At 43.5% G+C, this 22790-nt stretch overlaps 1 protein-coding gene across 2 annotated transcripts in view; it reads left to right on the top strand.

The window, feature by feature from the left end:
- Positions 1-22790, top strand: part of DNAAF8 (dynein axonemal assembly factor 8) — a 152847-nt gene that overhangs the window by 19385 nt on the left and 110672 nt on the right. For both annotated transcript variants that reach the window (XM_043493524.1, XM_038420719.2), the window contains exons 6-10: positions 9849-9990; positions 13108-13254; positions 14358-14453; positions 17878-18249; positions 20100-20253. In XM_043493524.1, coding sequence (XP_043349459.1) covers positions 9849-9990; positions 13108-13254; positions 14358-14453; positions 17878-18249; positions 20100-20253 — 911 coding nt within the window. The remainder of the gene's footprint in view (positions 1-9848; positions 9991-13107; positions 13255-14357; positions 14454-17877; positions 18250-20099; positions 20254-22790) is intronic.

Below are 22790 nucleotides of genomic sequence, written 5' to 3' on the forward strand. Positions count from 1 at the left end.
ACACACACAGAGAACATGAAACAATGGGTTTATCATACACACTGTAAGGAGAGTGATCACTTAAGATAAGCCATCACCAGCAGCAGGGGGTGGAAAGGAGGAAAACCTTTCATGGTGACAAGCAAGGTAGGCTAATTCCAGCAGTTAACAAGAATATCAGAGGAACAGTGGGGGGTGGGGTGGGAGGGAGAAATACCATGGGGAAATAGTTTTACTTTGTGTAATGACTCATCCATTCCCAGTCTCTATTCAAGCCTAAGTTAATTGTATCCAGTTTGCAAATTAATTCCAATTCAGCAGTCTCTCGTTGGAGTCTGTTTTTGAAGCTTTTTTGTTGAAGTATAGCCACTCTAAGATCTGTGATCGAGTGACCAGAGAGATTGAAGTGTTCTCCAACTGGTTTTTGAATGTTATAATTCTTTACGTCTGATTTATGTCCATTCATTCTTTTACGTAGAGACTGTCCAGTTTGGCCAATGTACATGGCAGAGGGGCATTGCTGGCACATGATGGCATATATCACATTGGTAGATGCGCAGGTGAACGAGCCTCTGATAGTGTGGCTGATGTGATTAGGCCCTATGATGGTATCCCCTGAATAGATATGTGGACAGAGTTGGCAACGGGCTTTGTTGCAAGGATAGGTTCCTGGGTTAGTGGTTCTGTTGTGTGGTGTGTGGTTGCTGGTGAGTATTTGCTTCAGATTGGGGGGCTGTCTGTAAGCAAGGACTGGTCTGTCTCCCAAGATCTGTGAGAGTGATGGCTCGTCCTTCAGGATAGGTTGTAGATCCTTGATGATGCGTTGGAGAGGTTTTAGTTGGGGGCTGAAGGTGATGGCTAGTGGCGTTCTGTTGTTTTCTTTGTTGGGCCTGTCCTGTAGTAGGTGACTTCTGGGTACTCTTCTGGCTCTGTCAATCTGTTTCTTCACTTCAGCAGGTGGGTATTGTAGTTGTAGGAATGCATGATAGAGATCTTGTAGGTGTTTGTCTCTGTCTGAGGGGTTGGAGCAAATGCGGTTATATCGTAGCGCTTGGCTGTAGACAATGGATCGAGTGGTATGATCTGGATGAAAGCTAGAGGCATGTAAGTAGGAATAGCGGTCTGTAGGTTTCCGATATAGGGTGGTGTTTATGTGACCATCGCTTATTAGCACCGTAGTGTCCAGGAAGTGGATCTCTTGTGTGGACTGGTCCAGGCTGAGGTTGATGGTGGGATGGAAATTGTTGAAATCATGGTGGAATTCCTCAAGAGCTTCTTTTCCATGGGTCCAGATGATGAAGATGTCATCAATGTAGCGCAAGTAGAGTAGGGGCATTAGGGGACGAGAGCTGAGGAAGCGTTGTTCTAAGTCAGCCATAAAAATGTTGGCATACTGTGGGGCCATGCGGGTACCCATCGCAGTGCCGCTGATTTGAAGGTATACATTGTCACCAAATGTGAAATAGTTATGGGTCAGGACAAAGTCACAAAGTTCAGCCACCAGGTTAGCCGTGACAGTATCGGGGATACTGTTCCTGACGGCTTGTAGTCCATCTTTGTGTGGAATGTTGGTGTAGAGGGCTTCTACATCCATAGTGGCTAGGATGGTGTTTTTAGGAAGATCACCAATGGACTGTAGTTTCCTCAGGAAATCGGTGGTGTCTCGAAGATAGCTGGGAGTGCTGGTAACGAAGGGCCTGAGGAGGGAGTCTACATAGCCAGACAATCCTGCTGTCAGGGTGCCAATGCCTGAGATGATGGGGCGTCCAGGATTTCCAGGTTTATGGATCTTGGGTAGCAGATAGAATACCCCAGGTCGGGGCTCCAGGGGTGTGTCTGTGCGGATTTGTTCTTGTGCTTTTTCAGGGAGTTTCTTGAGCAAATGCTGTAGTTTCTTTTGCAAAAAGAAAAGGAGTACTTGTGGCACCTTAGAGACTAACAAATTTATTAGAGCATAAGCTTTCGTGAGCTACAGCTCACTTCATCGGATGCATTTGGTGGAAAAAACAGAGGAGAGATTTATATACACACACACAGAGAACATGAAACAAAGATGTTCTCTGTGTGTGTGTATATAAATCTCTCCTCTGTTTTTTCCACCAAATGCATCCGATGAAGTGAGCTGTAGCTCACGAAAGCTTATGCTCTAATAAATTTGTTAGTCTCTAAGGTGCCACAAGTACTCCTTTTCTTTTTGCGAATACAGACTAACACGGCTGCTACTCTGAAACCTGTAGTTTCTTTTGGTAACTCTCAGTGGGATCAGAGGGTAATGGCTTGTAGAAAGTGGTGTTGGAGAGCTGCCTAGTAGCCTCTTGTTCATACTCCGACCTATTCATGATGACGACAGCACCTCCTTTGTCAGCCTTTTTGATTATGATGTCAGAGTTGTTTCTGAGGCTGTGGATGGCATTGTGTTCTGCATGGCTGAGGTTATGGGGTAAGCGATGCTGCTTTTCCACAATTTCAGCTCGTGCACGTCGGCGGAAGCAGTCTATGTAGAAATCCAGGCTGCTGTTTCGACCTTCAGGAGGAGTCCACCCAGAATCCTTCTTTTTGTAGTGTTGGCAGGAAGTCTCTGTGGGTTAATATGTTGGTCAGAGGTGTGTTGGAAATATTCCTTGAGTCTGAGACGTCGAAAATAGGATTCTAGGTCACCACAGAACTGTATCATGTTCGTGGGGGTGGAGGGGCAAAAGGAGAGGCCCCGAGATAGGACAGATTCTTCTGCTGGGCTAAGAGTATAGTTGGATAGATTAACAATATTGCTGGGTGGGTTACGGGAACCATTGTTGTGGCCCCTTGTGGCATATAGTAGTTTAGATAGCTTAGTGTCCTTTTTCTTTTGTAGAGAAGCAAAGTGTGTTTTGTAAATGGCTTGTCTAGTTTTTGTAAAGTCCAGCCACGAGGAAGTTTGTGTGGAAGGTTGGTTCTTTATGAGAGTATCCAGTTTTGAGAGCTCATTCTTAATCTTTCCCTGTTTGCTGTAGAGGATGTTGATCAGGTGGTTCCGCAGTTTCTTTGAGAGTGTGTGGCACAAGCTGTCAGCATAGTCTGTGTGGTATGTAGATTGTAATGGATTTTTTACCTTCAGTCCTTTCGGTATGATGTCCATCTGTTTTTATGGCTGACTTAGAACAACGCTTCCTCAGCTCTCGTCCCCTAATGCCCCTACTCCACTTGCGCTACATTGATGACATCTTCATCATCTGGACCCATGGAAAAGAAGCTCTTGAGGAATTCCACCATGATTTCAACAATTTCCATCCCACCATCAACCTCAGCCTGGACCAGTCCACACAAGAGATCCACTTCCTGGACACTACGGTGCTAATAAGCGATGGTCACATAAACACCACCCTATATCGGAAACCTACTGACCGCTATTCCTACTTACATGCCTCTAGCTTTCATCCAGATCATACCACTCGATCCATTGTCTACAGCCAAGCGCTACGATATAACCGCATTTGCTCCAACCCCTCAGACAGAGACAAACACCTACAAGATCTCTATCATGCATTCCTACAACTACAATACCCACCTGCTGAAGTGAAGAAACAGATTGACAGAGCCAGAAGAGTACCCAGAAGTCACCTACTACAGGACAGGCCCAACAAAGAAAACAACAGAACGCCACTAGCCATCACCTTCAGCCCCCAACTAAAACCTCTCCAACGCATCATCAAGGATCTACAACCTATCCTGAAGGACGAGCCATCACTCTCACAGATCTTGGGAGACAGACCAGTCCTTGCTTACAGACAGCCCCCCAATCTGAAGCAAATACTCACCAGCAACCACACACCACACAACAGAACCACTAACCCAGGAACCTATCCTTGCAACAAAGCCCGTTGCCAACTCTGTCCACATATCTATTCAGGGGATACCATCATAGGGCCTAATCACATCAGCCACACTATCAGAGGCTCGTTCACTTGCGCATCTACCAATGTGATATATGCCATCATGTGCCAGCAATGCCCCTCTGCCATGTACATTGGCCAAACTGGACAGTCTCTACGTAAAAGAATGAATGGACATAAATCAGACGTAAAGAATTATAACATTCAAAAACCAGTTGGAGAACACTTCAATCTCTCTGGTCACTCGATCACAGATCTTAGAGTGGCTATACTTCAACAAAAAAGCTTCAAAAACAGACTCCAACGAGAGACTGCTGAATTGGAATTAATTTGCAAACTGGATACAATTAATTTAGGCTTGAATAGAGACTGGGAATGGATGAGTCATTACACAAAGTAAAACTATTTCCCCATGGTATTTCTCCCTCCCACCCCACCCCCCACTGTTCCTCTGATATTCTTGTTAACTGCTGGAATTAGCCTACCTTGCTTGTCACCATGAAAGGTTTTCCTCCTTTCCACCCCCTGCTGCTGGTGATGGCTTATCTTAAGTGATCACTCTCCTTACAGTGTGTATGATAAACCCATTGTTTCATGTTCTCTGTGTGTGTGTATATAAATCTCTCCTCTGTTTTTTCCACCAAATGCATCCGATGAAGTGAGCTGTAGCTCACGAAAGCTTATGCTCTAATAAATTTGTTAGTCTCTAAGGTGTCACCGGTACTCCTTTTCTTTTTGCGAATACAGACTAACACGGCTGCTACTCTGAAACCACCTTACACAGTCTTCTTCAAAGATAAAGTATCCCACAGGCCACACCCCAAGTTTCTACCTAAAGTTGCCTCATCCTTTCACCTCAACCAGCCAATCTACTTATTGACATTTTTCCCCAAATCACATGTGCATAGACGACAGTCTAGACTACACTCCTTGGATGTCCGCAGAGCTATAGCATTCTACACTGATAGAACAAAATCTTTTTGCAAGTCCCCAAAACTGTTCATTTCAGTTGTGGAATGATTAAAAGGCAATGCCATATCTAAACAACTGCTTTCCAAATGGATAAAACTGCATAAAACTTTACGTCCAGCATGACTGACAACCTCCTATGGGGATCCGCATGCAATTCTAGAAGAGCCTTATCAGCCTCCATAGCATTTCTTAACTATGTTCCCATCATGGAAATCTGTAGGGCCGCAATCTGGGCCTCACCCCATGCATTTACCCAGCATTACGCTTTACTACAACAACATGCATCTTCAAATACCCTGTTCGGTCACACTGTACTTTCATCTGCTACGACTTCAACTCCAAAGCCCCCTCCTTCCACTAGAGGGCACTGCTCTGCAGTCATCTAATGTGGAGCACACAGAGGGACATCACTTGATGAAGAGAAAGTTACTCACCTTTGTGCAGTAAGATAGGCTCTTCACGATGTGTACCCCTGTGGGTGCTCCACTTTACGTGTTTGTGTGCCACTGCACTCATAAAAGTGGAGCACCCCCAGGGACACACATCTTGAAGAACCTATGTTACTGCAGAAGGTGAGTAACTTTCTCATTTTGCATGTCCTGTTGTAGAGAACAGGTTTTCAAAACATCCAGAAAAAGGTTTTGCTTGCAGTTTTACAGTGATCACTAGCCCTTTGTTAAAATATGTCCCCTACTCTGTATGCTCATTTATACTCACTTCTAACAGCTATGGCCTTTTGAAGTGACATGGAAAAATAGTAGCAGGTGAAAGATTATTTTTCTTTATGCCAGTTTAGAACTAGACTGTTAATTATCTTAAAAGAGAAACATATTGGCCCAGTTGGTCCTTAACTGGTGTAAATCAACATAGCTCCATCAACTGCCATGGAGCTATGACAATTCATACCACCAATTGCTCTGACCCACTTTCTCTAAAGGCACCTATTATTATGATAACAGCATATAATTGTCAGATTACCATAGAGTCTAGGGAGAATATACCCCCTTCACACTAACCAGCAGATGTAGGTGTCACTCCTGCTGATAATATTTCTGTTACCTGAGGTTTTTCCATTTAGTTGGAAATTTTAACTGGAATATTTTGTTAGCAGTATTTCCCAAATGGTGGGTTGCAGGTCTACGGGTGGGGGGAGGCAGGGATTGGAAAACAAGCCCACCCCACGCTCCCTGCTTAGCCATGGCTCCTGTCCTGCAGGGCTGGGCATGGTTCTCTGCTCTGGGTGCTGTGACCTGGCACACAGTGCTGCTTGGGGGCAGCTGGGCCAAATTTTAGCGAGCAGAGATGTGACCTGGTGCACCGGGTTTCAGTGCTACTCATTCATGTTTGGCCCAGGCACTACCCCATCCTAATAGAGGGGTGGCCAGGCCAAATTTCAGTGAATGACGTTGCCATTGCTACACAGTGTGCCAAATTCCTCATCCCCCACCTTAGGCTTAAGAACCCTGAACTCTAGCATGAACTGCAGTGTCAAAGCAATGTTAACACAACTTTGTTTAGCATGCTAGCACGAGCCCTGCTAGCACAAATCTGTCGCCCTTGACTGGGAGGTTTGCTGCCAGATGCAGGGTAAACATGTCTTAAGCGTGCGGCTGTCAGCTGAGGACTTCTTGCTCTGAGAGTCCTTGAAGTCTGGGCTCCATCTTCTCCGCAGAGCTGGAGACATGTTCATATTGTTTCATTCTTTCCATTTTTCCCTCAACATACACAACTCTGCAACCCCAGTGTCTCTAGATGAGACCCTCAGTTATTCCCATGGAAACTCACTGAGGGCTAATGGGGTTGTACAGATGTCACTGGGGGCCCACTTTGGCTTGTAGAAACTTTGTTACAGATGACCATGTGAGAGAAGGAATGCCGGACTCTGAGATCCCAGGCTGAGTTTGCAGGAGTAGCAGGCAGGAAAACAAGCTTATTACTTGCAAGCTTATCAGATTTGATCTGGAACTCAATGATGCACAATGAAAATGGAGCCCCATGCTGTTATCTGTACAGAGTCACTGTTTAGGGTTGAAATGAACTTTAAGGAACAAATTTTTAAAAAGTGTCGGAAACCATTAAAAAACAAAATACTCCCCATTCCAAAATATAAAAATAAAAAATCAGACACCTTAAAGTTTGAAAAGATTGATTGAATCATTCTTGTGGGCCCTTAAGTTTCTGTACCATCCAGCACCATTTGCAAGGGGCCAGATTTGCAAAGATATTTAGGTGTTTAAAGATGCAGGTAATCTCCCTAGGTGTCTAACAAGTGCCTAAGTGAGTTAGGCACCTAATTTCTGTTGAAAGCAAATAAGAATTAGGCATCTGTCTCACGGAGGTGCTTAGTGGAATTGAGAAAAGAACCTATCTGCTTCTTTATATGCCTAAGTACCTTTGTAGATCTGGCCCAAGATCTGCAAATGAACCATCAATTATTGTTCCTCCAAAAGGTTTATAACAAGTGCTCCCTAGAAAAGGTACTTCTTTGCCTTTGCCTTTAGCCATTGCAAAGCTAAAGCTTAGTAGGAAAGAAAATGGAGCTCTGGTTACTTTAAATTGAAATCCTAAGGGTGAGGAAGAAGAAAAAGCATTTTGCCTGAATAACTGAACTAAAAATCTGGGAAGAGTATATAGGTCTATAGTTTAAGATGTGACCCTTATCTGCATTGTCCATGACCTCAGACATGATGGTTCTGTAAGTGCTAGCATCCACCTGCTTTAAGAGTTCTTGCAGATACATACAGTGTTCTCTTGATATAAATAGAATCAGCAGAAATCTCAGGGTTAAGCATTTGGGGGAACCACCCACTCATATGTTTCTACCCTCTCCAGACCTCTCAACCTAATGGTTTGTGCATTGATTAGACTTTGAGTTGTAGTTTTCATTGTGTCATTGCTCTTCACAGATGAAGAGAGCAGTTCAGACTAATGCAGTTTCTTCCATTGCAGTTCCACTTGCATCTCAGGATCGTTCCCTTTCTGTTCTTCATCATTAAACCTAAATCCGAAGAGGGGAGTCACAGTGCTAGGTCACCACACTTTGAAACCCAGGGCTGAAATCTCTGTTTGAAGTGTCTGCAGTGAAGTTGTTGTTTACATCATTTGGAAATAGCTGTGGAGGTGCCCTCCTGGGGTTGCTAATGCAGCATCACAGAGTATGTCTACACTGCATTGTAAACCCAGGTTTGTGGGACTAGGTGTTTCCAAGCCCACGCTTGAGCGTCCACACTGCATCGTAAAGCTGGGTTTACAATTGCTGGACCCGGGTCTCAGGCTTAGTGTGTAGTGTAGATATACCCTAAGTGTTAGGTTACATTAGTACCCAACTAAAATAATCATGGCAACAAAAAACAGCACGCTTCCATGTGCCACTGGGCCAGAAGATTGTTACACGTACTGTCAGACTCAGACCCATCCTTGGTGATCTATGTATTTGTGACATCCAAGTTTCATTATTGCAGTTTACTAATACAGATGGAGCTGGTAGTGCCACTGTAGTTAATGTTGGCTGATGTTTTCTATTAAAAAACCTTGTTTTCATTTATAACTTTGTCAGACTTTAAGCATTTGGGCTGAAAACACCATGCTGGGTGTTTGCCTCAGGCTGAATTTCTTTCTTTCTTTCTTTCTTTCTTTCTTTCTTTCTTTCTTTCTTTCTTTCTTTCTTTCTTTTCTTTTTTAAGTTTCATCAAAAAAGGTTAAGGTGCTGCCAAGAATGAGATTAGGGAAAATATGTTTTGCTTGTGTTTAAAAAAAAAATTCTTATAGCTGTTTTGTTGAGAAGCACTAGAAGTTCCATGCTTTGGAGCAAGGACTTGAAATTTGGAGGGAGGGTCACTCTGGTGTTAGGGATGTCTTTTGCTGTCCCAGAAAACATTAGCTAAATTTGACCAAGCCTTTGAAAAATTTCAATTTGTTCAATAGAGACTTGTTAGAGTTTGGCAGCTAAATTCTCTGAAGAGTCCACCTTTGCTAGGTATGCTCAATTTCCTCATCGCTCCTGCGTACTGTGCATGCACCATCCCCACAGTGTGACTGAGAATGCCGTAACCCCTGATTTCATGTGCTTAATAGAACTTTCCCTGCAACTGCTGAATGAGGCAGCGGTCCTGTGAAAAAAGTTGTATGTGATCATGTCACTAAAGGCTGTCTCATAATGCATATGCACAATGCAGCTGAATTAAAATTGTATAGTCAGTCATAATATTGGAATTTTTCAACGTTTAAGTGCTTGACTTTGCAACTGTGGTGTTTTTTTTAATGTAGCTTTTTGTGTAAAATCTTTTATATATTTGAAGAATGGCATGTTAGGTTTCTGTTCTCCTCTCTCTGAAACAAGCAGGGTGGGTCCCTGACTGTGGGTATGTTATTCCTTACAGGGAATATTTTCAGGGAGTCAAGTAAATACCATCAGTTCTCCTCTCCCCATTTTTACCTTCTCCTTGTTCTGTCTCCCTGCTGTTTACCTCTCTGTCTTCTTCAGTTAATACTGTAACAGTCCATTCTGCCTTTCCTACTGGATGCCATAGCCCAAATTCCAAGCAGAAGTGTAAATGGGTGTAAGTTACATTTCTTTACACTGACCTAAGGGACTGTAGGTCAGTGTAAGTGTCTTGACAAGGAGTCAGAAGAATGTATAAATTACAGTGGTTTATGTTCTTTTATATTCCCTGTTGAATCTGGCCCTATTTATCTGTCCTGCCATGCTGTATCAGCGGTCCAGAGGCCAGCTTCCAGGGAAGGCAGTGGCATAAGCCAAGTGATGGCAGTCAGGAGCAAAGGAAGGTTAGACCATTAGAACCTTACACATAGTTAGGTTTTTTTTAAGTTTATTTAAAAATTAATCTGCCTGATTTTGATGTGAAACCAGATTTTGACTGCTGCTAACTAGCAATAAACTCCTTACCACTCCTGTGTCCGTGACCCTCTGTAGAGAAAGTGATAAGGCACAAAAGGTGAAGTTGCAGGCTCTTCTTACAACAGCAAGACTGTAGTAAATAGTTCTCTGTCATCTCTGTTCATCCATAGAGGCCTTGGTTGCTAGATCCCAAAGTAGGCTCATGGAAAAGCTAGAAGAGTTGTGTGCCAAGCAGTCCAAAGCATTGTCTCCACACCACAGGAAGCCATTGGCCATGTTTGCTCACTTTCAAGAACACCGAGGAGATCAGAAGTAGGTCCTTCTCTCTAGGAGTTAATTTTTGCACATACTGGGTGATTATGGTTGGGACTATAGTAAGAATGTCTGGGAATTAATGATTTAACTTGGGTGCCTTTGCATAGCCCTGTACCTTGCAGGAATTGAATAGCACAGTAGGAATGTGGCACAGTATTTTTATTTTCTTAAGGTAAGGAATTGCATGTGTTTATGGTGGTGTTGAAAAGAAAAGCTAATCAGAGTTACTCAGGCCAATCCATTGAAAAAGGTTGTGATGCATTCAGCCAATCTGTGCAGTAGTGAAGGGCTCATAGAGCCTGTCGCTCTCAAAGGGTGGGATTGGCAAAGAACCCTAGAAGAGTTAGGTGCCTAAATCACCTTGAATTTCAATGGGATTTAGGCATCTAACTCCATTAGGGTCCTTTGAAAATCCAAAGTGGAATGATCTGAATCTACTCACTAGTGCCCCAACTACCCCAGTGCAGACATGTGGTAACAAGGTCCCAGTCAGGTGCCCATTGAAGTCAAGATTCCTATTGACTTCCAGGGGTGCTGGTTCAGGCCTTAAGTGAGCAACCCCCTTGCTGACTCAAGCCACAATGACCAGCTCTAGAGGGAGACTCATCCATGACAGTGCAGAGCTTGCCAAGATGAGGGAGCAAACTAAGGGTCAGTGCTCCAAGTCATAGTGTTTGACTGTCATCCGTAAGGTGCCTTTTCATGCAGCATTCTAGGGGAGGGGGAAGGGCACAAACACAACATCCTTTCTCTGGCTCTCCCAGAATATTTGTCTTTGCTTATGTCTTCCAGTAGAGTACAGAAGAGCTTGCAATCTAAAAAGAGAAATGGATGAAGTGTGGGAGAATGGGGTTGAGCAGACAAGCCAAGTGATCAGAGTGATGAGTGGCCATGTTTTGATCGTTCCATGCGGGGCTTGGGGTTTGTATTTTCTCTCAATGGCCTCTGACCTCGCCATTATTATCTGGGTGTAATTTTTTTCAAGCATCACTGTAGAACTGGATCTTGAGGAGGAATCTGAATGCACAGAAGCAGTGGCCTTCAAGACCCGCTCAGGGAGGACATTCTATGCATAGAAGGTGGTGCAGAAGAAATGGTAGTGAAACAAGCAGACAAACTGGGTATCAAGGATGGCATCATTGGCAGAGCAGGGAGGACAGGAGCAAATCAATAACAGACAAAGGCAGATTATTAGGGAAGGGCAGAGTTATGGGGATATTGAAGGGGAGGACCAGAAATGTGAACATGATATGGTGAAGATCATCAATGGCTCTGTGGATGAGGGGAAAGCAGTGGACGTGTTGTTCCTTGACTTTAGCAAAGCTTATTCTTGCCAGCAGGTTAAAGAAGTATGGGCTGGATGAATGGATTATAAGGTGGATAGAAAGTTGGCTAGATTGTCGGGCTCAATGGGTAGTGATCAATAGCTCCATATCTAGTTGGCAGCCGGTATCAAGTGGAGTGCCCCAAGGGTCAGCCCTCGGGCCGGTTTTGTTCAATATCTTCATAAATGATCTGGAAGATGGTGTGGATTGCACCCTCAGCAAGTTTTCAGATGACACTAAACTGGGAGGAGAGGTAGATACGCTGAAGGATAGGCATAGGATACAGAGGGCCCTAGACAAATTAGAGGATTGGGCCAAAAGAAATCCGATGAGGTTCAACAAGGACAAGTGCAGAGTCCTGCACTTAGAACGGAAGAATCCCACGCACCGCTACAGACTAGGGCTTGAATGGCTAGGCAGCAGTTCTGCAGAAAAGGACCTAGGGGTTACAGTGACGAGAAGTTGGATATGAGTCAACAGTGTGCTGTTGTTGCCAAGAAGGCCAATGGCATTTTGGGCTGTATAAGTAGGGGCATTGCCATGAGATCGAAGGACATGATCGTTCCCCTCTATTCGACATTGGTGTTGCCTCATCTGAGGTACTGTGTCCAGTTTTGGGCCCCACACTATAAGAAGGATGTGGAAAAATTGGAAAGAGTCCAGCGGAGGGCAACAAAAATGATTAGGGGACTGGAACACATGACTTATGAGGAGAGGCTGAGGGAACTGGGATTGTTTAGTCTGCAGAAGAGAAGAATGAGGGGGGATTTGATAGCTGCTTTCAACTACCTGAAAGGGGGTTCCAAAGAGGATGGATCTAGACTGTTCTCAGTGGCAGCAGATGACAGAACGAGGAGTAATGGTCTCAAGTTGCAGTGGGGGAGGTTTAGGTTGGATATTAGGAAAAACTTTTTCACTAGGAGGGTGGTGAAACACTGGAATGGGTTACCTAGGGAGGTGGTGGAATCTCCTTCCTTAGAAGTTTTTAAGGTCAGGCTTGACAAAGCCCTGGCTGGGATGATTTAGTTGGGGATTGGTCCTGCTTTGAGCAGGGGGTTGGACTAGATGGCCTCCTGAGGTCCCTTCCAACCCTGATATTTTATGATTCTAAGATGGGGGAGCCAGTGGAGGCGTTCAAAGAGGGGAGTGATGTAATGTGATCTTAGTGACAGCACTTCGTGCACATGGGAATGAGAGAGAGAGGACTGTCCGAGAAACCCAAGGAGGAAGTTACTGTAATCAAACCTGTGCCTGTCTTGAGATTGTAAGCTCTTTGGGGCAGGGACTGTCTTTTTCTATGTTCTACAGTGCCAACCTCACTATCAGTGCTTGAGAAATAAATAATACTTAACAATGGAACCAGGGGTCCTGAGCGGTCAGAAGATTCTCCCCGCCAGCTGGGGATAAAAATCAGAGCATCACCATCAGGTCTCTAAGCAGACAAGTGTAGGCATCTCCTCTGAGGGGATCAGAAAATACTATTTTCTGCCCAGTCTGGTCATGTTGATTTATATGGCTGTCTGTGCCTCTAATTGAGCAAGGTCATTGTTCGAGTTCAAAATTGGAGATTCCTCAAAGATATCCAGTACAGTTGACTATTTGGAAACAGACAGACTGTAAATCTTTAGCGTTTCCTCCTGCCACGTGCAGAGACCGTGAGTTGGAACCTGTGTAATAGCCAGGAGTGCAGTCCCTTTCTCGATCTATTTTCATTCCAAATGTATGTCCTGTTGGAACTCTTCTCCTGGAAAGATGAATAATTCAATGAAATAATGATTTATATTCTCAGAGAAATCGTCTTCCCGTCACCTCCCCAGAGCTGTCGAAGTATAGATATGCCAAAACTGCAATGTACAGCAGAGCTCCCAACAGTGTACATTGATTTACGGGATGCTAAATCACAAAAATCAGCGTTACCGTCCGTTGAAAATCAAAGGTAACTTCTGGGGTCTGATATTAGTGAGAAACGAGGGACCAAGGGCACGAACTTGAAGATTGTTGAAAACACCATACCCATGGTGAGCAGTACCATGAAAGGCTTTCTTTGCTGTATCACTTCTTCTTGCCCCTGGAAAGGGTAGCCCTCTGGTGGAGTGAGTGAGCATTTGGAAGGGAAACTATGCAATCTGAAATCCAGGATAAATGGACAACCAAGGGATTGCTGGCTCTGCTTTTTCAGTCTCCTGTGAGACTATGAGGTGCCTAGATGACAAGTTCTGGGAGATTGGCCTCTTTTCAAAGACTCCAAAAGCTCTGGCAGAATGCTAAAGCTAGTAAGTCTGAGAGAGCTATTTGCCTCCTCCCCAAGATGCATGGACACATAGCATGTTCACAGGGTGAGTGGACAATTTTTATCAACAACTAAGCAGAGACTTCTGTACTCTTTTTCCAGAGATCCTTAGCGATGGTGCTGGCTAGAAAATGGCTTGAAAGAAAAAGCAATTGGAAGAAACCTTGTAGATAATGAAGACCAAGTAGATGTTTTAGATGCACTCACCTAACACCCTGGGTCTAAATGTATTTCATTAAGGAGTTCTAATTTAATCCATGGGGAGGTTAAATTTTACTACAGGCTTAAATTTAGCTAAAAGCAAGTTGTTCCAGTAAAAACAAGCATAAGATTGTCCTTCATGACCCCAGGATGAGTTATGTTGTCGAAGTGGATTATGTTGTTAGGGCATCAAACTGTGTGTATCAATTATTGGGTATTTGCTGTTGGGAAGATGCCCCTGAGGAACTGTCTCCATGTAGTTTTAAAGAAAGAAAAGATTTATTATTTAATTATTTTTTTATTATTATTGGATTATGGGCCAAATCCTCATCTTGTATAAATTAATCTAGCTCTCGTGAAGTCCGTGGAGCTGTGCCAGTTGATATCAGATGCAGATCTGACTCCATATATTTTCTTTAACATCACATTGTTTTAAACGTCCATCTCAGGCATGACTAAGACAGCACATTATGAATAAATATCCCAGGCAGGTTGATATTGTGACCGTGAACAGAGGTGTCCAGTAATCAGATCTCTTTGCTACATAGCTTGAGTGACAGCTCCACTGAAGACGAGGAGGATACAACAGTTAAGGACCAACAGAAAACAAAGGAGAGAATGCAAGATTCTTCCCAAGGACCACGGTACAAACTACTTGAATCTGAACCTTTTCATGAAATTGAAATGATCCTAAAAAAGACTGAGAGTGAGATCTCACCTATTAAAATATTATCCAGCAGTGACTCTCATAGCAAATCTGCTCAGTTTAATAGTTGAAACAAAATGTTTCAGTCTGGGTCTAGCAGATCAGTCTTGTGTTCTTTTTGCTGCAGCCACAATCAAGATGCTGGAGTTAGAACATAATTGTTAATGCTTGAGGCAAAATAGAATTCATCTTGCTCTTTTGCGGTATATGGAATCTACAGGGATATCAGGAGTAAAAAAAAATTTTTTTTGTCAGTAAATGAAAGAGACATGGCTCAAAAGACGCATGCAGAGTAGACACAGACAGTAGGGAAAAAAAATTTCTGAGCCACTTTGAGTAACTTGAGAGAAATGTTTTTAAATAACTCCAAATCAAACATTTTAAAAGACTATGGGTATATACTAATATCCAGCCTCTTTAGGAAAATGATCAAACAGAAGCTAGAAATTGATCTAGAATGCTTTTTTATTGCAGTGTGTGGGAAGAGAAACTCTCAGATCTCCTTATTTGTCTGGGATAATGTGAACAGTTAAGGAACTCCTGAACTGTAAATGCTTCTGTATACAGGGATGCCAACACCTCCCTATAGCCAAACTCAGGACCTGATTCAGTGAGGTATTTAAGCATGTGCGTAACTTTAAGCATGTGACTAGTTACTGCTCACATTCTTAAAGTTATGTATGTGATTAAGTACCTTGCTGAGTCAGGGCCTACACACTTCACCCATGTATGCTCGGTGTTATCTTTAGAAGCCGTTCCCTGGATCTTAATGACACACTTATACCTGAATTAGAGCAGTAGAAGGAACAAGCAGAATGTGCTGTTTTGTTCTGTTTTTGGTAGAGCCAATTACTCTATTTTTAAAAATAGTTTTGAAAGACTAAATGATTCGCCAAGAAACAGAGCCCAACCACTCAGAACGATTTAGCAGCTGAGAATAGTCAGATACCAGAACCAAGCAGGAGCGATCCGGCGCACTAGGTGCTCTCATTTGTGCTGGTATTAATCCAGAGAAACTCCACTGAAATCACTGGGCGGTACACCAGTGTAAATCTGGACTCATATAAAGAAGAACCTGGCCAATTGAATTTTGATTATTTTTTTAGCAATTTTAAAACCAAATAAATAAATATATAAAATGCCTGACAAATATTACTGTTTCCCTGTTCCCACGTTAGGAAATCTGGTTATCTGAGCAGGCAGAAAATCTTTGGGCTGAATTCTGATCTCATTTATTTGGTCCTTGTGCTGTAGTCACTCTACTGATCTGGTTGGAGTTACACTGAATCTAGATGGTCCCCTCCCAGGGTAAAGCCTGCAGGAGGGAGAAGTCTCTGAAGATCTCCTCAGGGAGACACAGAAATGCCCTCAAATCTGGCAGATCCCCGGGGCCATGTGTAAGAAATCTCTGTACTCGTGCACCACCTCTGGCCCCTGACATTTCCCACCACACCTCCCTAGCAGGGCCAGCAAACTCCACTTGGTTCATTCACTAAATTTCTGTATGGAGCAGGGTCAAATTAGGTAACCAATGTCTTCACCCTACCCCACTAGTTGCCTCCCAGGAGGAGAAACAATCACAGAAGGAGTTTAATTATCACATCTGTTCCTACTGGAGACAGACAAGTATCCAATCAGAATCACTGCAGGGACATGGGGATGTGTCAGTAGAATCCTTACTGCTAACTTACTCTCTTTGCTCTTGCAAATTACTCATGATTGTCCAAGGTCTATTATACCAAGGCATTCTGCTGGCGCCACTGCTATCAATGCACAGTCGAGGCAAGGCCAGGAATGAACAATCATCACTCTGCACTTACATTAGCAGCTTACCTGGCAACAGATTTAGAATCTGAGGCCCTGGCCTTATGGATGCTGAGAATGTCATCCAGTTCACATTCATTATTTTTGGTATCTGGCAGGGGAGGTGTTAGCAAACCCACATTGCTTAGTCATTTCCCTTAATGGTCCAATACTTACAGTAGCCAGGGGTTTCAGGTGTCCAGGAGAGTCTTGTCATCCCTAGAAGAGGTCACAGGTTAAAGTGGTAATTCCTAATAAGAGACAGAAAAGAGGAGACCCTTAAGGAAATAGAAGTGGGAAGCCTACTTGTAGAATACACTGTGTTCTAAAAAGTACAAGGTTAGTGTGAATAAGCACAGCACTACAATAGCATGCAGGTGTATACTCTGCAGAGCCAGAACACTGTAATATCAAACTCAGACAGCACAAAGCCACTTCTCCGGGTCGAGATAATTCTCAGCTGCCTCTTTCAGAATCAAGCAGTGACATCTCTGATGCTCCCTTCCTCACACTGAAATCAGCCCAAAAACTGGTGGCCCTCACCCTTTACCAAACAGCTTGGGAGTCCCTTCATCATCAAAATGACACGCAGCCACAAAACAATTGTGTCCTGATGTTGTGTTGCAATATGATGCCATAACTTTGCATCATCATGACCTGGGGAAATCACAGAATTGTGATGTTGATAATTCAACAATCTCATTTCCTCAAGTGCTGGGAGGGAGAAGGTCTCCCTCACCTCCCTCCTATCTCCTGTAGAAATTACTGGGGGGAATCTTATCCTCTCTCTTTATACCTACCTGACTGGCTGCTGGATGGGAAAAGGGCTCCATGGGGGGAGCTGTGGACTCTATGACTTCCATGCCAGCAGTCCATTTCCTGAGTGCTCCTGAGACAGGCATTGTGCTCCTCTGCCTGACAACCAGAAAGAGTAAGTGCAATGCCGGTCAAATACCTATCCCAGGACAGCTGCACGGAGGGCTAGGGTAATCTTTTCAAAGGCCCCTATGTCCCATTTTTCTAAAGTGACTTGGCTCCTAAATCCCATTGTCTTTCAATGAGACTGGGCTCCAAGTGATATGGCACTTTTGGAAGTGGGACGTAGGCTCCTGAGTCATGTAAGGGCCTTTGAAAATGTTGTCCCTCCATCTCTAGAGCAAGGAGCTGTCCATAACATAAACCGTTCTAGATCACAGCCCACTGCAGTAAAGAGTCAAACTGGCCATCCCCTCTATTGCTTCTTCTGCAGAGACAAATAACTAGTACCATCACAAAGGACAATGTCACCAGAGCCTCATGAATGCTGTCGAGGTTCATAGTGTTACCCTAGATCGATCCAGCAATGTCTAACTGAACCACCTGGAAGCCCAAAGAATTCCAGGTGGGCTCATGGTGGCGTATTCTATAATTTTTGAGCTAACGTTAGGACATCAATAACCATTATCCAGGTGGTCTTCTGTGCCCTGCTTTGCGCTGCCAATCAAATTAGGTTCCTCAGTAAGGAGCTGCTAATTCTAATGGTTTACCTTGGTTTAATCCATTTGATTTTTAATTTTCAGGGATTGCACTGGGAAAAGTCTGCTGTTGCAGCAACTCCGTAACTTCCGTAAAGAAGCATCTCAGCCTCTTGCTAACGAGGCCTCTAAGCAGGTGCTAAGAGATGAAGGAGTGAGCCAGCATCTTGAGAGCGCAGAAGAGATGGGCACCCTGAAAATCAGGAGAAAATGCTATCTAAGAGTGAGAGGGGAGGCAAACAAGGTGACTTCCAGGTGGCTGGTGCACTCAGATTCTCAGAGGGGAAGTCCCCCCTTGCCAAACCATGTGAAACATGGAGCTGATCCTTCAAGGGAAAACCAGAAAGAGACTGAAGACACACTACAGTCAGGAAGTGCTCCAGAGCCCTCTCTAAATAAAGCAGCAGAATCCCCAAGGTACTAGAGAGTTTGGAGTAAAGCCATCAGTGGTGATTCTGAATGCCATTCCACTAAGCATCCATCTAGAGCAGTAGTTTTCAACCTGTGGTCCGTGGACCTCTGAGGGGCCACAGATTGTGTCTGAGATTTCCAAAGGGGTCAGCACCTCCATTCAAAATTTTTTAGGGGTCTGCAAATGAAAGCAGGTTGAAAACCACTGACCTAGAGCACATATTATTGGCTGCAAACTAGAGGTGCAAAGTTGTCTGGCTCAGCTAGAGAGGCAGTCAAGCCTGGTAGCTCTTGCTTAATTGCTTAGAGAGGCAGTTGGACCCAGTGGATAGGGCTCTGGCCTTAGATTAGGGAGACTTGTGTACTATTTCCAGCTCTGCCATCAGCTTGCTGGATAACCTTGAGCAAGCCACTCCCCCTCCATTTCTGCAGTCTGTAAAATGAGGATAATGACATTGACCTCCTTTATACAGCACTTTGAGAACTACTGATGAAAACCTGTATAAGAGCCAGATATGATGATGTCTTTATCTTTTACAAAGCATGCCCTGGAGGAACTAAGAGAGCTCTGAAATGCCTTGGGAGGCTAGGGAAAGAGAATTAAAAGTGGTATTAATAAAAGAAATCACAGCGACCTTGCTTCAGTTATCCAGGCCTCTGCCACCTCGAGACTAGACATCTGTAGCACATTCTGTGTAGGGTTATGTCTTGAGATGAAACTGGTGATAATGGCTGTATGCATCTGCCTCCTTATGTGGCAGTGATTCACACAGGGAGCCCATTACATTGATGTTCCATAGCCTGCCCAGGCTGCATGATATTGTCATGGTGAAGTTCTAGGTGTTGATTTTGACCTATGAACCCCTAAATGTCTTGTACCTGCCTGTCCCAGAGACTTCCTCTCTCCCAGCGTTAAGTTGCCACAATTGCCAATGACCAAAGCTCTTGAGCTAACAGGAGGCTGGTTGCAGGGTGTTTTCTCTGAGAGATCCGTAGCAATGGAGCATGTGCCTTTGTTTGGTCTGGCAGAACCCAGATTTGTTTACTTTTGAGCATACCACAAGGAACCTGAAGAAGAGCTCCAAAGCTCGTCCCTCTCACCAACAGAAGTGGGTCCAATAAAAGATATAACCTTGCCCATCTTGTCTCTCACAAAGATATCAGGCATCTGTGGAGGTGTTAAGCTGGAGGATATAAGGGCGGCTAGAGGCTGGGTTATTTGGTAATTATTAGAGTGGCTGGTAGGGACAGATCACAGGGATTTGTCAGTTTTTGCGTTGGACATTTAAATTGATATGAGAGCACCTAAAGCTTGGGAGAGGCGCTGTAAAGAAATCAGGCATGATATTAAGTTTGGAAACAGCAGTTAACATCCCCAACCCCCTGAACACAGCAGGATGTGGCACAATGGAAAGTCTGTTGTAAAAGGTGGGAGAAGAGAGGAAGAAGAGGCTTTAGGGATCCATCAGGGAATTTTGGTGAGGGAAAGGGGGGAAAATCAGGAACAAGCTTAGGCAGACTGCTGCCATCTTATGGCATATTCCAGCCTCCAAGCAGTTTGCCAGCATTTAACCTGGGTCTGAGCCTGCTCCCATTCCCTGTTTCTACTGTTGTTTTTATACAGTTTTGCCCAATCATTTCACATGGGTCCTCTTCAGGTATCAGAAGACCCCCTAAAACTATTGCACTAGTTCACATCGTGCCTCCAGTATACAGTGTCATGTTTGAGGAGCCACAAGGAATCACCTGAAGGATTTGGGTGTATATCTAAATAGGGTGAGTATAAACAGGGGGCTGAGACCCCCTGAGTTAGAACAAAATGTAGGAGGGTCTGTATGTTATATTATATTTTGCAGGGCAGAAGAAAGCCTGAGAGAGCTGTCCCTAAAGGAAAAGCAGATGAAAGAGAAGCACAGGAGACTCCAGAAGCAGCTGGACCGATTGCAGCCTCAACACTCGGTCACTGGAAAGCAGCCCATGGCAGAGAAAACTCCTGTTTTGTTTCACCCGGTTAGTAGCTCAGCGTATGAATGCTTCTTTTAGAGTGTCTTGCTTCCTGCTAACCCTGTTTGAAAATTCTGGGGGAATCTAGCCATGACCTCAAAGCCCAAAAGACCTTTTCATTCTAATACTTTAAGGTTGTGTTAATCTCTGTTTTCATGGGCTAGCTTCATGGTTCTGCCATGCCTGGCCATAAGAACAATCTTGAGAGTTATTCTCTCTTACTTACGCATCTGCTTCCACCGCCGGACCCGTGCCTGTGCAGAACACCTTCTGCATTTCCCAAAGGGGCTCCCACTGCTGGGGATGTGGGGTGAAATCCTGGCTACATTGAAGTCAATGGGAGTTTTGCCACTAACTTTAGTAGGGCCGGGATTTTACCCAGAGTTCTCATAGCTTTTTTTAAAAAATGAAAAGTTTATTTTTATGGTTTTAAATAAGTTCCTAGCTTCAATTTGGCCTCTTGTCCCCAACGTCTTGGCTCTCAGTACTGCACCCATATCAGGATAGGCAGCAGGTGTGAAAGAAGGATTGTGATTTTAATTAGTTTCTTTCCTTGCAGGGTTTGATCTTGCCGACAGTATTCTTAAGGGATCACAAAGCCATTTGAACTCTCTGAAGCCTAAAACAAGGCTTAGAGAAGGGGATCATGTCTCATTTCCATAAGATCTACATATTTAGTCCTGATTTCTCACTGCACTGATTTTGCTGCTAGCAGTGCCCTCCATCCCCACAGAGGGTGGTGGGGAGTAGGATTTCCCCCTACATTTGCTCCAGGTCCGTTGGTAGCACTCACTTTGGCTTAGCAACAATAGAAAACATTTCACTTAGTGCTAAAGTCTTGTGGTCTAAATGCACTTGACGGGGGATGGTCCATTCAAGTTTGCTAATTTGTAAACAAATGTGACTTTTTTGGATTTCTGCATCTTAAATATTCATTTTTAAAACATTGGATTTACCACTGATGAAAGGTGTTGGATTGACAATCCTGCCAGATGAAGTTCTCTGTGTCTATAGAGGACGATCTGCAAGAGCAATGCAGTGCACAGTTCTCACATAGCATTCCACTAAGAGACTTAATTCTTGTTCTAGAGGGACCTTCTGTAAGGGTTTCTCATCTGTAGTCTAGTAGAGTCTGCAAACCTGTTGAGTTTGAGGCCTGTCAGAAACTGTTAATGAGCTCCTGTTGGTGCTGGTTAAGATGTGGGCACTTGTTCATTTGGAAATAGATTGAGTCCCACCAACTAATTTCTTATATTGCACCAAACAATTGTCAGGATGCGATATATTTTGATCACTACCAACCTTTGTTAGATTTGAATCCATGTAATAAAGGTAAAAGACTCCCTAATCCAATGCTCATTTCATAAACTACCCAGTCTCCCAACTATAACTAAATTCACGATGCACTGTGGTGGAGCCAACAAGAGAACATCCCACACTGAACGCACTCTGTAGGCAGCTTCTATCCAATTCTTGTCATGAAAATCCATTATTAAAATTAAAAAGAGAAACAAAAAATATGTCAATATAATTCATCAGATATAACCATCCTTTTTAGGGTTATTTGAAATTCACTTTGACAGTTAGCAGCATTTCTGGGCTTCAAATTAGAACAGTTTTTTCTTTCTTCTTTTTTTATTTGCACAGACAGAAGCAGAAAAACTGAGAATGTTTTGACAGCTGAAACTGAAGAAGCTATAATTTGGCAGCTGTGTTGCTCAGCGATTTGGAAATGAAAATATCTAAGACCAATTTTATTTATTCAAAGAACAAACTGGAGTCTCTGACAGGGTAGCACACTATTAAATTTGTTTTCTACATACTTTTTTTTTGGCAGCGATAGACATTCAGATTTGGAACATGGGACTCCTGACCATCCTAATTTACATCAGTAATTGAATTGAATAATAATTACAGAAGCTCAGAATCCCTTCACAGAGGTTGTTAGAAAGTAATACACAGTTTTTATAAACTCTGTGACAATTACATAAAAGGTCTCATTTCAACTCTTGAAAGCGACGAAATTCAGGCTTAATTTCATCACTGTCACCTTAGTTTAACCTAATTCAGTCAAACTCTGTTCACAGTTTCTGCTTTCAGCGGGGTGGCAGTAGCATAAATGAGAATCATTAGATCTGGGATAACATTTTCAAAAATGCAAAAGTGACTTATGAGAGTAAGGACCAGACTTTCAAAGGTAATTAGGCGCCTAAAGATGCAGATAGATGCTTAGTGAGATTTTCAAAACATTTAGGTGCCAAACTCTCGTTGATTTCAATGGGTGTTTTGAAAATCCCTCAAAGATTTTCACAGATGAGTAATTTTACTCATGTGAGTAAGCTACTCATCTGGGTACAGTCTTTTTTCCAGATCAGGCCCTACCTGACTAAACAGGGCAAGAAGATAAAATTCACCCCCTCTTTACTGGTGCATAGGGCCTTACACCTATGTGAAACTGACTGTATGCAAAACTGTCAAATGCACAAAGTAAACAAACAAAAATAGAATAAAATAATTCTTTTGTATTGTATCTGATGTGACTG

The sequence above is a fragment of the Dermochelys coriacea genome, chromosome 10 (assembly GCF_009764565.3).
Source record: "Dermochelys coriacea isolate rDerCor1 chromosome 10, rDerCor1.pri.v4, whole genome shotgun sequence".
In the NCBI taxonomy this organism is placed as follows: domain Eukaryota; kingdom Metazoa; phylum Chordata; order Testudines; family Dermochelyidae; genus Dermochelys; species Dermochelys coriacea.